This window comes from Antechinus flavipes, chromosome 1 (genome assembly GCF_016432865.1).
Source record: "Antechinus flavipes isolate AdamAnt ecotype Samford, QLD, Australia chromosome 1, AdamAnt_v2, whole genome shotgun sequence".
NCBI classification, from domain to species: domain Eukaryota; kingdom Metazoa; phylum Chordata; class Mammalia; order Dasyuromorphia; family Dasyuridae; genus Antechinus; species Antechinus flavipes.
The window spans coordinates 536,731,817-536,747,661 of NC_067398.1; the positions used below are offsets into that span (position 1 = coordinate 536,731,817).

A 15,845-nucleotide genomic window follows, 5' to 3' on the forward strand; every position below is an offset into this window, starting at 1 on the left:
GTTATAGATTCACAGATTTCTATGAAAACTTCTTTTTCTGTTCTTTGTAGATGGGAATTTTCTTGTTTGATAGTGTTTATCAAATTCAGAGTAACATAATTTTTTTGTTTGTTTGTTTTAAACCCCAATCCTTCCATTTCATTCACTTCCTTTGACGGTTTGGCTAAATAAAGGAACTTTTTGATTTCTGAGTTTGACATCCAAGTACTATAACATGTCACTTTCATCTTCTATTGGCATTTATTTGTGTAAGTGGATTTTTAGAATTTTGTGTAACCCTTCCTAGCTTACCAGTTTCATGAACATCTTAAAAGAGATATAAGATTCAGGGAGTAACCATGGGCAGTTAAACAGACTTTTAAAGTTCATAAAGACTTGTGATGTTTAAACTTAACATTAAGAGACTTCTGGCAAGAAGGATAAAGAATATACATATTTAGCCTGTCAAGTGGAGTATTGGGAAAGGGTCAGAGTGATGTTCCCTGTCCCTAGGTGTCCTGTTTCTCCCCATCCCCCCACCCCCAAAATCTTATTAGTTTCTGATGCAGATGATGATTATTAGGGCTAAAGAGCTGAAAGCAACACCATTGGAGTGGGCTAGTGAGCCACAGACACACCCAGTCCCTGAAATTTTTATATTCTTTTCCTCTGCCCCAGCAGGCAAGCCATTTTCTGTTAAGCATGCAAAGTATTCACTTTGTGTTTTCTCCTCCTTCTCAAAAGAAAAAATGTGTTAAAGGGGAAAAAGAAGTCTATTTTATTCCCTTTTGTCAGCAGGTTAGGCTGTAACCATTCCAAATCTATTATTCCTCAATTGTTTTCTAACCTTTCCTTTTGTATAAAGTTATCTCTATTGATATAAAAGAAAAATTGGTAACCACCAATTCTGACTGACTAATTAATTATTTCCTAATTTGGTTGAAAGTAATCCAGGGGAAGGGACTGAGGGCAGATTTTGCCTTTAAAGAGATGGTGAATAAAATACAGTGAAAGTTAAGGATGAGATAAGAAGATTCTGAATCCCCCCCCCAAAAAAAGTACAGAGTAAGGGAAAAAATTGAGGCTATGTATTGTTATACCTAAGACCACCATCATTTTCACACAAGACTCTATTACAAGGAGGATTTGTACTAGAATAAAATGTATGATCCAAATACTTATTTCTTTTAAATTCTCTTAAAGTTATAAATGTTTATTTTAATCTTATGCATTTAATAATTTTACTTCGTTGATCCAAAAAGTCACATGTTATCCTTTTCCTTTACTCTTCTAGACTATTATGAAGAAAAATTAAGAAGTCACATTATAAGGAGAAATTGCATGTGTGTATGTATGTGTGTGTGAGAGACAGAGACAGAGAGACAGAGACACACAGAGAGAAAGAGAGAAAGAGAGAGAGAGAGAGAGAGAGAGAGAGAGAGAGAGAGAGAGAGAGAGAGAGAGAGAGAGAAGAGAGAGAGAGAGAGAGAGAGAGAGAGAAAGAGAGAGAGATACACACACACAGAGACAGAGAGAGACAGACAGAGAGATAGAGACACACAGAGACAGAGAGACACATACACAGAGAGATTAAGAAGTGGTAGAGGAGGGGGAGGAAAAGCAGAAGAGAAAAGAGAGAAAAAGAAAAAATAAGGGGAAAATGGAGAGGAGAGAAAAAGAGATAGGAGATAGAGTGAAATCAAAACTAAAAGATCTCCAAGTTTAGAAGACAAGTTTTGCTGACAAATTTGTAGTGAGAGTCCATTTATTCTCCTGGCACAGAATTAGGAAGAATATAAGAAATCTCATTTATACAATAACTACCTGACAGTGGAAATTGTGATTTTTAAGACAATTTTATTAGTGATTAAAAATGATCCTGAGGCAGTTTTCTCCAGGACAAGATATCTTTTATTAAGTGTTGCATCACACTGGAGTCTCAGCAAAAAGCCATGATTAATTTATTAGCTAAGCTAACAGTAACCAAGAAATTGGGTCAATGGCCTCTCTCAATGACCAGAGACCCCTAGTGAGACCGGCAGAGTCTCTTAAACCTTGGCCTGATTGTACCACTTTTGGTGAAATGATCCTTATTGGTAGGTGGGTTGGCTTTCAGCTGTGGATGATCACACTCCTTTCTGGCAATTAAAGGAATGTTAATTGCTCAATGGGCATGAACCTTTTCTGTAAGGACTAAAAAAAAAAAAAAAAAAAGGGGGGGGGAACCCAACTCCAATCGGGATCCTCTCTCTTTCCCATTAGCCTTCCTCTTGGAGACCAAGTCACCCCTAACTTTGACAGAAACAGCAAGGACAGGAGACTTATCCTCTGAAAAGGGGCCTACCTGCAGCAGGTTCTTTGTTTACTTGTAAACAAAGTCAAGGTCCCACTTTACATTGTTTAGCTTGCAGGCGAGTGATTGATGACTTTTTTTAATCTTGCCTTTAGTTAGGACTCTTTGAACTAGGCTGAAAATTGGGGTTGAGAAAATGGGTAATGGGATGTGTTACAGAATAATATTGATTACTGAATAATGCAACATAACATTAATTTTTTTCAGTTTTCACCACTTCAGGTCCAATGAGGCCCCAGTGAGAAAAACTTTGTATCCGGAGTCTTGCCAAATTTTCTCTCACTGTCCATGAGGTTAGAAGTGGTCCAAATCCAGCAAATAAAACATAGCATGAGACACAAGCACCAATGACAGGAACTTTTCTATTTAATCTAGTTCTAGGGTTTATTTTAATTTCCAATTTTATTTGCACAAATGACAGAACAGACATTTACATAGCACACTAATTTAATCTTCACAGGAAGCTGGGGATGCCCAACAGGCATAAAGGGACAAATAGATAATGCTCAGGAAATACCTTCCTTAGGATGGAGTGAGTGATAACAAGATAGTTAGGAAGGTAGTCATTGTGGGCTAGATGAATTTCATAAGAGGCAGAAAAATTTGATTTATAAAAGTGAGACCAATTCTTTGGGTAACTTCCCTTCAAGGCCTGGACAATTATCCCCACATTGCAAGGAAGGCCCTTTGGCACCTCCCCCTACTCCCACTCATTGCTACCCTTGAACATTTATGGGAAGAATTACATGAGATCCACTGAAATACTATTAGCAAAGATTAGATAACAATTTTACCAGCAGGGGCTGACACGCAAATATACACAGAGCACAGGATCAAGATCACTGATGATTAGGGGCTGACTTTTAATCCGAGACACAACGCCAGCTCAGACTTCTGAATTTTCCCATCCTTGTTCACATCGCAGTGACGAAGTAAAATCTCTCGAAACTTATCCAAGTCTACTCCACTGATGCTGGGCTAGACAACAAGAAAACAAAATGATCCTCAGGAAAAAAAAATCCATGGTAGTTACAGGGATACAGGTTGGGGATTGGGCCCTGCAGCATTCTGAAAAAAAATTAGGATATGTCAGGAAGCTGTACAACTGGAGGGACTACTGAAACTACTTCTGAAGCAAGCAGGTTCATTCCCATATATATCTCTCTGGGTGACAAATTTACAATCTTATATCATTTCCCAAACTTTCCCAGAAATTTTGTCTCACTGACCATAATCACACACCTGCAAACAGGGATAGGGTAGGGTGGAGAAGTAGAAGTGGGGAACTCAATCAAATTGATAGGGAGGATTAACAGGATAAGAAACAAAAAAATTAATGTAATCTAGAGGTGAGTTAACAGAAGTACCATTCAGAATAAGGTTAACAAATTTATTGTACTTTGCTTTGGTCCTATCACCTCTGACTGTCCCATTTTGGAAGCCATAATTTAGGAAAGGCACTGATAAGACAGCTTCAGTCTGTGCCATATAAAGGCTGATGGAAAGTATTAGAGTTGTTAAGCTGGAAAAATAAAGATCTAGGTTTCAGGTCTGGTGAATCCTTTATCATGTCGTATCCATATGTGACTTTAGACACAAGTCCCTGTATTAGCCTATTCTCTCATTTCTCCACTTTTCCTATGGGTTAGGCACGCAGGAGTCCTCAAACTTTTTAAATAGGGGGCCAGTTCACTGTCCCTCAGACTGTTGGAGGGCCGGACTATAGTAAAAACAAAAACTTTGTTTTGTGGGCCTTTAAATAAAGAAACTTCATAGCCCTAGGTGAGGGGGATAAACGTCCTCAGCTGCTGCATCTGGCCCATGGGCCATAGTTTGAGGACCTCTGGTAGGGTCCCAAGCTGCTCTGCCTTGGGAATATATCTGTCCTCACGCCAGAATTTCCCCACAGTTGGAAGTTGGTTTATCCTCATGGGTCTCTCTCAACCTTGAAGAAGACTTATGGTAAGAAAAAACCAATATCCATCTTCCTAGAGGTTCCCTTTACTCACCGGACCACGGAACAGAGAAAGGGCCTTGTCACCAGGAACGGGTATCAGATTGATAGATTGACTCTAGAAGAATAATCTAGGGAGTCTGACTCCAGTTCCTATTCTCATTGCTTCCTATGATTTTCCTTCTTTATACTCCATTTGAAGCCCTTTGTGGCCAGAACCTTCTCCATGTGCACAATTCCTAGTTATGGGATCAGGTCTCCACTCAATACTATAAGGGGTGGCAAAAATGGACACTTTCAACAAGCAGATTTTAAAATGCTTTACTATGTGCCTGGTTTACTGTGTGCTAGGTGCTAAGGGCACAAAGAGAGGCAAAGGCAGTACCAGTCCTCATGGATACACATTCTAATGGAAGAGATAATATGTCAGTAACTAGGTATAAATAGCAAACATGCAGCACAGGTGGAATCAATCCAGAAGGAAAGACACTAGCAATTGAAAGGACTAAATGGTCTCAAATGGACGGTGAAGGAAGCCAGAGAAGCAAACTGGGAGAGGTGGGAGAAGGAAAAATGTTACTGACATGGGGAGCACTCCATCTCCTATGGCCAAGATTTGCTAGTGAGTGCAAAGGGCTGGAGAGAGAAGGTGGAACAGCAAAGGGCCATTGTCACTGGATCACAGAATGCATAGAATGAAGAGGAAGAAAGTCAAGGCAGAATATGGTTATGGAGAGCTTAAAGGGCCAATTAAAAAAAAAAACAATCTAAAAAGAGAAAGGAAAGGGAAGAAAAAAAGGAAGGAAAAAAGAGTAAACATCAGTCTCTTCTTTTGAATAATGAAGGGTGGATTCTAGATAATCCCCAAGGTTCTGGTTACCTCTAACATTCTCCCATTCCAAGATGATCACAGAAAAGAAAGAAAGGATTCAGGAGCAGCAACTTTTTAGAAAAAGACTATCCTGAGCCAGAAGCCTCCTGTTTGCTATAGGATTAGGCATCACCATGGTTACATGGGCAATAAATGAGAAAAGTCTGTCAGAGAACTTTTTCTGCTCAATTTAGACCTAAAGTCTGGGAATACATTTTTTTTTTTTTTGGCTAGGAATAATTGATATTCCTCAAGTTTGGAGTGAGATCAGAGAAAGAAAGGGAGATGCTGTCAATCGAATTATTTAGATTTATAACTGCTTCTGTGCTTCCAGATTATTTCTTGAATCTGCCTTAGCTAGTGATGTATGACTTCAGCATACAGAGAATGCTTAGATAACTTCAGTTCCTTAAATGGACATTTGTAAAGCCTTGAAGATCAAATAGTCCCACGACCATGTACCTCTCTCTAAATTGTGGAGGAAAACAGCCCCTGGAGAAGACAAACTTGTCTGTTCAGTAGGTCCTATTGAAAGGGAATTAATGCTTCAGTCTGACTGGGCTTTCTTTTTGTGGAAGAAGTTTAAGGTGCCCTAGGAAGAATTCATTTTCTACTATTGGATATTCCTTAGCATTCCAAGTTAAGCTAATATAGAAATCTGCTTAATTGCCAGGTACTATTATCCAAACAGGTAGGAAGCCTACTGCATGATGAAATGCCAAAGACTTCTCATTTAGAGCACTTTGTGAAGGGTATGGGGATGGTTGGGGGTAGGAAATAAATCTAAGCGATTAGGTTTAGTATACATAATGAAACTGAGGAAAGTTAACAGAATTTACTGAAGATTATTAAGATTATGATAAAATTAAAAAAAAAAGAAAGTTAACAATCTGTAAATCCATTCTTGTTCCACAGAAGCCCAAAATAAAATAAAATAAAATAACAAAACACTTGCCTTTTGTAGTTTTGCTACTTTTCCCATTCTCACCCCCACCCTCAGCCCTCATTTTAGTAGCAAAAGGACAGCTAACTTCTCGGGAGTAAAATCAGTTTTTCATTGGTCATTGTGCCTCCTTGACTGCCAGTATCTGTGGTTTGCTAAGCAAATATATCCCCAACATCTACCCACATTTTATTTTTATATTACCAAATAAAGGGAAAAGCTACAAATTAATGTTTTAACTTCATCAGGGAAGATAGTCAATTTGGTATAATTTTTACCCAACTTAGATTTCTAGATTTGTCTATCTAGGCTAAATTCAGTGGATAATTGCCAGTTCTCAGCTTTACTTTGTCTTGGAGAGATATAACCTAAATTAAGATAATCAAGGACGCTCCTGTCTTCCAAAAGAGAAACAACTATCCCTTACAAGCGTTAAGAGAAGCCTTTAGATTACTAATGGAATACAAATGAGTAAATCTTCTCAAAGAGAATTAAATTCAAAAATGTGACTCAAATTCTATTGAGTGCAAGGAAAGCATAACAATCTTAAATATGAAATATGTTCAAACAGCATAGTGTATCTATGACAAACTTGACATTTTTTATGTAGAAGCTTACAGATTCTTTGTCGCTTAAATGAGATTTTTTTTTAAGAGGTAAAGAAAGAATTTGGGGAGATGTCTTTGGATTTTTACTAAAAGTCCAATGGTGAACAAACAAATCTTTCTGGATATTCTCTCTTGTATGAATGCTTAAAACTCTGCAATTCTGGCAAAAATCCAGCATAAGAAAAATTTACTTAGCCTCATGAGATCACCTTGACAAGTTCCATCATATCTTTGACAAATCCATCCACTTCTGGGCCTTCCAAAGCTCCAGTTTTACTCTGAAAGGAAAAAGAAAAAAAGTCCAAACAATTGAACGAAGTTAGAAAATACAAGAATAAATATGGCAGACAGGCCAAGGCAAAAATCTTTTCAGTATGTCAATAGATTACAGAATTCTGTAATTTCCTACTTTAGTTTTTTTGTGTTGAACACTGATATACCACATGAAAATGATTAAAGAATTAATCCCAAATAAATCTCCCCTAACTAAATGGAAATTGTTCATTCTGAGTGCTTGACTTCTGCAGGCAGAGTTTATGTGAAATATGAATGAATAAAATACATTGATTTATTTTTTTTCTCCCCTTTCCAAATAGCAGAAACTCAGAGCAGGAAGTATTTGCCACACATTTCTGTTGGCTGTCTTAAGTCAATCAAGAGCCACAATATCATGTTTTTGCTCAGAGAATGGCAAAGCATATAATTAGAAACAGATCAAGAGAGAGATGGTACCAGAGGGGACATATTAGAGTATTTCAACATGTTCTGAACATAAAAAAAAATCTTCTTTCCTTTTGCCCAACACACATAACATAAAACACATTTTTTAAAATTCTAAGAGTGTAGAATTTATGGAAGGGCACGTACAAGAGTCACATAGGATGAGAACATATAAATGAATTGCCATCTGTTCTGTTGGCAGGAATACCCACATCAGTGAGTCACATATTTACTAAAAAAAATGCATATATGTATACCAAATGCAAAAGTGCTCCTCCCACAAAGTTCTTGTCATGAGCATTACAAACACTCTTCTTCACAGTTTCTCTGACCACTGCCTCCCAAAGTCTGCCCTCCCTTCTATTAGCTCCTCACCCCACTGTCTTTTATCCCTTTCCCTCCTATTTCTCTATAGGGTAAGAATTTCTATACTCAACTGAGTGTATGTTATTTTTTTTTTCTTTGAGCCAGTACTAATGAGAATAAGATTTAAGCATTCTCTGCCAACCTCCCATCTTCTCTTCCACTATAAAAGCTACTTTGTGTTTTATGTGAGAAAATTTACCCCACTCTATTGTTGCCTTCTCCCTTCTCCCAGTGAATCCCTCTTTCTCACCCCATAATATTTTTAGATATCATCCCATCATAGTCCATTCATATCTGTGCCTTCTGTCTATGTATACTCCTTTTAGTTATCCTAATAATGATAACGTTCTTAGGAGTTACAAGTATCATCTTCCCATGTAGGAATTTAAACAGTTTAACCTTATTGAATCCCTTATAATTTCTCTTTTCTCTTTACCTTTTTATCTTTTCTTGAGTATTGAATTTGAAAGTCAGATTTTTTTATATAGTTCTGGTCTTTTCAAAGACTCAAACATGAAAGTCCTGTATTTCATTAAATATCAATTTCCCAACCTCTTATCCCCAAAGGATTATACTAAATTTCTTGGGTACTTTGCTGAGTTATTTTTGTTTGTAATCCTAGTTCCTTTGAACCCTGGAATACTATTTTCCAAATCTTCCAATCATTTAATGTAGATGATATTAAATCTTGTATTATCCTGACTGTTGCTCAATGATAATTTGAATTGTTTCTTTCTAGCTGCTTACAATATTTTCTCCTTCACCTGGGAGTTCTAGAATTTATCTATAATCTATCTGGGAGTTTTAATTTTGGTAGTGATGGATTCTTCCTATTTCTATTTTGTCTTCTGGTTTTAGGGCAGTTTTCCTTGATAATGTCTTGAAATATGATGTCTGGGCTCTTTTTTTTAAAATGTGACTTTCAGGTAGTCTAATACTTCTTAAATTATCTCTTTCGAATCTATTTTCCAGGTCAATTGTTTCCCAGTAAGATTCTTCTTTTTTTCAAAGTCCCCGGGCTAGCTCCCTGGAGACCTCAGGATCAGTCAGAGTCAGGATAAACAAAAGTCCTTGGTCTTTAGGGGGAGAAGTGAAGAAGATGGACAAAACTGCCACAAGCTCTCCACCAACCTCCCTTCTCCTCATCTTCCTGCAAAGTGAGTCTGGTTTGTCTCACTCCACCTTTTAATCCCTCCTAAGATTATCTGTATACACCAAAAAATTGAGCCAGCATGTAATAGTGAGAAAGGCCATTTTTCCAAACGTGCTAAAAGTTATTGTCCAATAGGTAATTAGCCTTAACTGCTTGATTGTCTGATATAAGCATACCTTTTAAGAGTTTCAGCCCTTTATGATCCTTTGACATAGTTTTCTTTTCTTTTCTTTTTTCTTTTTTTGCTGGGGCAATTAGGGTTAAGTGATTTTCCTAGGGTCACACAGCTAAGAAGTATTGTCTGAAAGGCCTGGAGAGACTTATATGAACTGATACTGAGTAAAATGAGCAGAACCAGGAGATCATTATATACTTCAACAACAATACTATATGATGATCAATTCTGATGGACGTGGCTCTTTTCAACAATAACATGAACCAAATTAGTTCCATTTGTTCAATAATGAAGAGAACCAGTTATACCCAGAGAAAGAACTCTGGGAAATGAGTATGGACCACAATATAGCATTTCCACGCCTGTTTTTGTCTGCTTGCATTTTTGTTTTCCTTCTCAGATTATTTTTACCTTATTTCTAAGTCCGATTTTTCTTGTGCAACAAAATAACTGTATGGATGTATATACATATATTGTGTTTAATATATACTTTAACATATTTAACATGTATTGGTCTACCTAACTCTAGGGGAGGAAGTGAGAGGAAGGAGGGGAAAAGTTGGAACAGAAGGTTTTGCAAGGGACAATGCTGAAAAATTACCCATTCATATATCTTGTAAATAAAAAGCTATAATAATAATAATAAAAAGTAAAAATAAATAAATTTTTTTAAAAAATATTGTTTGAGATAGATTGAACTCAGGTCTTCTTGACTTCAGGGCCAGTGCTCTATCCTACCTGCCTCCCTTTTTTATTTATTATGTCTCAAGGAATCATTAGCTTTTACTTGCCCAATTCATATTATATATATATGTTTTTTTTCTTTTTTTTGGCCAAGGCAATTGGGGTTAAGTAACTTGCCCAAGGTCACACAGCTAGGAAGTGTAAAGTGTCTGAGGCCAGATTTGAACTCAGGTCTTCGTGACTTCAGAACTGGTGCTCTATCCACTGTGCCACCTAGTTGCCCCCATTTCTAATATTTAAGGAATTATTTTCTTCTTTGAACTTTTGTGCCTCTTTCCTCATCTGACCAATTCTACTTTTTAAGGGGTTCTCTTCACTGAATGTTTATATATCTTTTCTCATATGTCCAATGCTAATTTTTTAAAGGAATTTTCTTCAATGGAGTTTTATGTCTCTTTTTTATCATTTGGCTTACTCTATTTTTAAGGTGGTGTTTTCTTCAGTATTTTTTTTATTGCTTCTTTAACCAAGTGTTGATTCTTTTTTAAATATAATTTTCTTTTTTCATTCTAATTTCTTTTCCTATTTTCTCCCTCTGCCTCTCTTATTTGATTTTTTTTAATTTAAATTTTATTTTATTTAATAATAACTTTGTTTTTTTTTTTTATTTTATTTTATTTTATTTTATTTTATTTTTTTTTTTTGTTTTTGTATACAATGCTGCTCACTTCAGTTTGCATACTTTAATGTGAGTCTTTCTTTTTTTTTTTTTTTTTTGGATTGGATTTATTTATTTATTTATTTTTTTAAAAGTTTTTTTATTTAATAATTACATTATATTGACACTCATTTCTGTTCCGATTTTTTTCCCCTCCCTCCCTCCACCCCCTCCCCTAGATGGCAAGCAGTCCTTTATATGTTGGATATGTTGCAGTATATCCTAGATACAATATATGTTTGCAGAACCGAACAGTTCTCTTGTTGCGTAGGGAGAATTGGATTCAGAAGGTATAAATAATCCGGGAAGAAAAACAAAAATGCAGATAGTTCATATTCGTTTCCCAGTGTTCTTTCTTTGGGTGTAGCTGCTTTTGTCCGTCATTTATCAATTGAAACTCAGGTCTCTTTGTCAAAGAAATCCACTTCCATCAAAATATGTCCTCATACAATATCGTTGTCGAAGTGTATAATGATCTCCTGGTTCTGCTCATTTCACTTAGCATCAGTTCATGAAGGTCTCTCCAAGCCTCTCTGTATTCATCCTGCTGGTCATTTCTTACAGAACAATAATATTCCATAACATTCATATACCACAATTTACCCAGCCATTCTCCAATTGATGGGCATCCATTCATTTTCCAGTTTCTAGCCACTACAAACAGGGCCGCCACAAACATTTTGGCACATACAGGTCCCTTTCCCTTTTTTAGTATCTCTTTGGGGTATAAGCCCAATAGAAACACTGCTGGATCAAAGGGTATGCACATTTTGATAACTTTTTGGGCATAATTCCAGATTGCTCTCCAGAATGGTTGGATTCGTTCACAACTTCACCAACAATGCATCAGTGTCCCTGTTTTCCCGCATCCCCTCCAACATTCATCATTATTTTTTCCTGTCATCTTAGCCAATCTGATAGGTGTGTAGTGATATCTCCGAGTTGTCTTAATTTGCATTTCTCTGATCAATAGTGATTTGGAACACTCTTTTATGTGAGTGGTAATAGTTTCAATTTCATCATCTGAAGATTGTCTGTTCATATCCTTTGACCATTTATCAATTGGAGAATGGCTTGATTTCTTATAAATTTGAGTCAGTTCTCTATATATTTTAGAAATGAGGCCTTTATCAGAACCTTTAACTGTAAAGATGTTTTCCCAGTTTGTTGCTTCCCTACTAATCTTGTTTGCATTCGTTCTGTTTGTACAAAGGCTTTTTAATTTGATATAATCAAAATTTTTCTATTTTGTGATCAGTAATGGTCTCTAGTTCATCTTTGGTCACAAATTTCTTTCTCCTCCACAAGTCTGAGAGATAAACTATCCTATGTTCCTCTAATTTATTTATAATCTCGTTCTTTATGCCTAGGTCATGGACCCATTTTGATCTTATCTTGGTATATGGTGTTAAGTGTGGGTCCTTGCCTAATTTCTGCCATACTAATTTCCAGTTATCCCAGCAGTTTTTATCAAATAATGAATTCTTATCCCAAAAGTTAGAATCTTTGGGTTTGTCAAACTCTCTTATTTGATTTTAAAAATAATTTTTTGAGCTCTTCCAGGGATTATTTTTAGGCCTGAGGCCAATTCACATCTTCCTTTGAATCTTTGGATGTAGCTGTTTTGACTTTATTGTCTTCTTCTGAGTTTGTGTTTTGATCTTTCTTGTCACAATAGTAATTTTTTATGATCAGGTTCTTTTTTTATTGTTTGCTCATTGTTCCAGTCTCTTTCTTAACTTTTAATTTTATGTTAAAGTTGGGCTTTCTTATTTGGATTGAAGGGACATTGTAGCAAGTTTCAGGGTTTTTGTGCTGCTATTTAAGCTAATTTTAGTGTACTATAATTGTCCAGTTCTTCCAAGGTGTTATGGTCTAAAAAGAGATGTAATCATCGCTCTCCTGGCCTATGCTCTGATCTGTGAGCAATCACAAACCTTCTTTTCTGCCCTGGATGCAGAGGTAACTAGGGCCTTTGTACCCTTGCAGCAAGAGTGATGTGCTAGTGCTTCTCCTTGCCATGGAACTGCAATTCAGAACTGTGTATGGGAAATGCAATAGAGACCTATCTTGAGTGCCAAGAAAGGGTCCTCTCTAGTTTCCTCTTCCTCCTTTTTTTTTTTGATGAGGCAATTGGGGTTAAGTGACTTGCCCAGAGTCACACATCTAGGAAGTGTTAAGTGTCTGAGGCCAGATTTGAACTTAGGTCCTCCTGACTTTAGGGTTGGTGCTCTATCTACTGTGCTACCTAGCTGCCCCTTGTAATTTCTTTCTGACCAGCTGTCTGACCTATTTTCCATCTCTGGGCCAAGAACTCCAGAAGCTACTGTTACCAATTGGCTATATAGGGTAGGGGCACAGAGCCTCACTGCTGTCTTGAGAGGGGTGAACTGTGCTCCATCTTTATTCCAGTGAAACAGATCTTTCCTGCTGGAAAATTGTTTCATCTTTTCTTTTTGTTGGTTTTGCCATTCCAGAATTTGTTTCGAGGTATTACTTTAAAATAGTTTGGAAGGAAATTTGGGAGAGCTCAGGCCAATTCCTCCTTGTTTTTACTCCATCATATTGTCTCTGCCTGTTCTCAGTTTCTCAATTCCTAATCCTAAATAGCACAACATTTTCCAATTGCATCTTTACCATTTTCCAATCTGAGGGTCTTAGATTTAGAACTAGAAGCAATGAAAGAAAGAATTCAGACTCTGGAGTAGGAGGACCAGAAATCATATCCCATCTCTGACATTTATTTACTGGTGTGACATTATCTAAGTTACTTAGCCTCCCTTGGTCTCGGTTTTCTTATATATAAAATTTGGAGGTTGAACTGAGGTCTTGTTCAACTTTGGAACTATGATTCTATCTAGAATCTCTTCATTATTGAGATGAGACAAGACCCAGAGAGTTAAAGTGACCTACTCAGAGTCATACAGATAAGTAGTTTAGATACTGTTGTTCTAAATTCAGGACTCCTTTCACAATACTTTACTTTCTGTAACTATCAGGATTGTTTCTTCTAAGTTCTTCTCATCATCCTCTGTGCCTTTCTCTTTACATTGTTCTTCCTCAATCTCAAGAAAACCAATACCTGAGACTTAGTAACCAACTAAATAATTGTTACTTCCTCCTTTCAATTCAGGGTCAAAAAGATCATACATAGCATTGAAGATCTTGAGTTTCTGGCAAGAAGTGGTACTTTGGGGGCCACCTAGTCCATCCTCCTTATTTTATCAATGAGGAAACTTGAAGTTCAGAATGGTTGTGACTTGCCATCATTCACAAGGGTATTAAATGACAGAGATAGGATTCAAACCTAGGGCCCAAATTGAGCTTCTTTACCTAGAGCATCAGTTCCAAGGAGATAAAGAATTCTTGTTTCAAGGAAGCTAGGCTTGGCATCATTAGACTTAGAGTTAACTTAGAAATTTTGACATGCTACACGTGGGGGTCAAAAAAAATGTTCATTTTATATTTGAAATTGATAGAACAAAAACTCTTGCACATTAAATGTCTGAACTTTTTTTTTTAAACCAAAAGCTAGTTGTATGTACATTAGCCAATGGATTATTACTGGCAAATAAGGTACAGACTCACCATTTACAGATTCATTGTATATTTCAAACATGGAATTAAAATTCAGCAGGAAATAAGAGGACATGAATCTCAAGTTTCTATATGCATTATTTTCCCCTTGACCTTGTTTCAAAATGTCTCTCCTTTTTCAATTGTTCAATTTCTTTTTGCCAAAATCAGACACAAGCCAGTAGTCAGTTTGAATTCAGCAATGTTTGTTATACATTAATATGACAATCCAGTTAAATGTATTTTATTTGACATCACATAGTCTTTTTTTATTTTTGCTTTTCAAACCAATTTGTAATTAAAATGGTGTCACTACCAGAGACAGCAGCTTTTTAGCAACTTATAGTCTTAGAGAATTCTCTGGGGTACTATGGTTGAGTGACTTGTCTATGCAGCTTGAACTCATCTCTTCCTGACTGAGGCTAGCTCTCTCAATTCATTATTCCAAACTGCACCTCTCAGTAGCCATTGTAATTATAAGCATTTTCTCATCTTCCTCAGCTCCTAAGGCAATTAAAACTAAACTATTTCAAAAATTTCAACATTGTTTGATGATTTTTTCCTTTTTGCTTAGAATATGGACAAACCCACTTTTAGATAATGATATGTTTACAGACTGCCATTTTTAGTTTGTCCTCCCCAATGGCAGTTGGCATGGGGTTGTGAGTAAACCTTAGTGGAAACAAAAAATCTTGCAGCCAGAATTTTCTGTGTACTCAAAGAGATGTAGAGTCCTTGTACTAGGAGTTAGAATGATGTTCAACTGAGTGACTATACAATTTTCTAACCTCAAAGTCCCAAAAGTTTAAATCAAGAGTTTCAAAACTATCTGAAACTCCACTTCAAAAATCTCAAGAGTGTAATACAAAGAACAAGGTACTTACAACATCATAATGCGCAAAGATTTTCTCAAAATCCCTCTTTCTTTCTTCAGTACTACAGGCCTGGGAGGAAAGGAAATTACATCAGAGACAATCCAAAATGTTCAAAATAGAGCTCCTTATTTTCCCGCTGTTCTTACAATCTTCTTCTGAACTTTTCTTGGCTCCTAGTCTAGAAATCTTAGTGTTATCCTTAGCTCCTCCTGGTCACTTTACACATCAAATTCATTGGTAAATCTTGTTTCTTCCTTCACAATATCTCTTATGTATGTTCCCTTTTCTCCATTCATGGGATCTTAGGCTAGAGTCTCATCATCTCTCAACTGGACTACTTTTTAACTGGTCTCCCCACTGTCAGTCTCTTCCCACTTCAATCCACTCCCCACTAAGCAACCAAGGGGATTTTTCTAAAATGCAGGTCTGGTCATATCACTCTCCATGCCTGCTCTACAAGGGAGCTCCAGGGCACTTTATCACCTTCAGGAAAAAATAGTAATTTTTCTATTTGGCATTTAAACATCTCTATAACATAGCCTCACACCTTATTCTTTTCTCCCTACAATGCTAACATTCCTTCCTTCCTTCCTTCCTTCTTTCCTTCCTTCCTTCCTTCCTTTTTTTCTTCCTTCCTTCCTTCCTTCCTTCCTTCCTTCCTTCCTTCCTTCCTTCCTTCCTTCCTTCCTTTCTTCCTTCATTCCTTCCTTCTTTCCTTCCTTCCTTCCTTCTTTCCTTCCCCTCTTTCTTTATATTTTGTATTTAATTATTTTTTAAAATAAAGATCCACCTTCTTTTTTCTCTCAGCTCTTTCTACCCTTCATTGAGAAAGTAAGAAAAACAAAATTCTTTGTTACAACTAGGTGTAGT

The 15,845-nt window shown here is 36.6% G+C and overlaps 1 protein-coding gene across 1 annotated transcript in view; it reads right to left on the minus strand.

The window, feature by feature from the left end:
* Positions 1-2,690: 2,690 nt before the first annotated feature.
* SCGN (secretagogin, EF-hand calcium binding protein) overlaps positions 2,691-15,845 on the minus strand; it is a 70,577-nt gene continuing 57,422 nt past the window's right edge. The window contains exons 9-11 of the mRNA XM_051970585.1: positions 14,985-15,044; positions 6,918-6,986; positions 2,691-3,310 (exon numbers count right to left, since the gene is read on the minus strand). Of these exons, the coding sequence (XP_051826545.1) occupies positions 3,182-3,310; positions 6,918-6,986; positions 14,985-15,044 (258 nt within the window). The 3' untranslated portion in view covers positions 2,691-3,181. The remainder of the gene's footprint in view (positions 3,311-6,917; positions 6,987-14,984; positions 15,045-15,845) is intronic.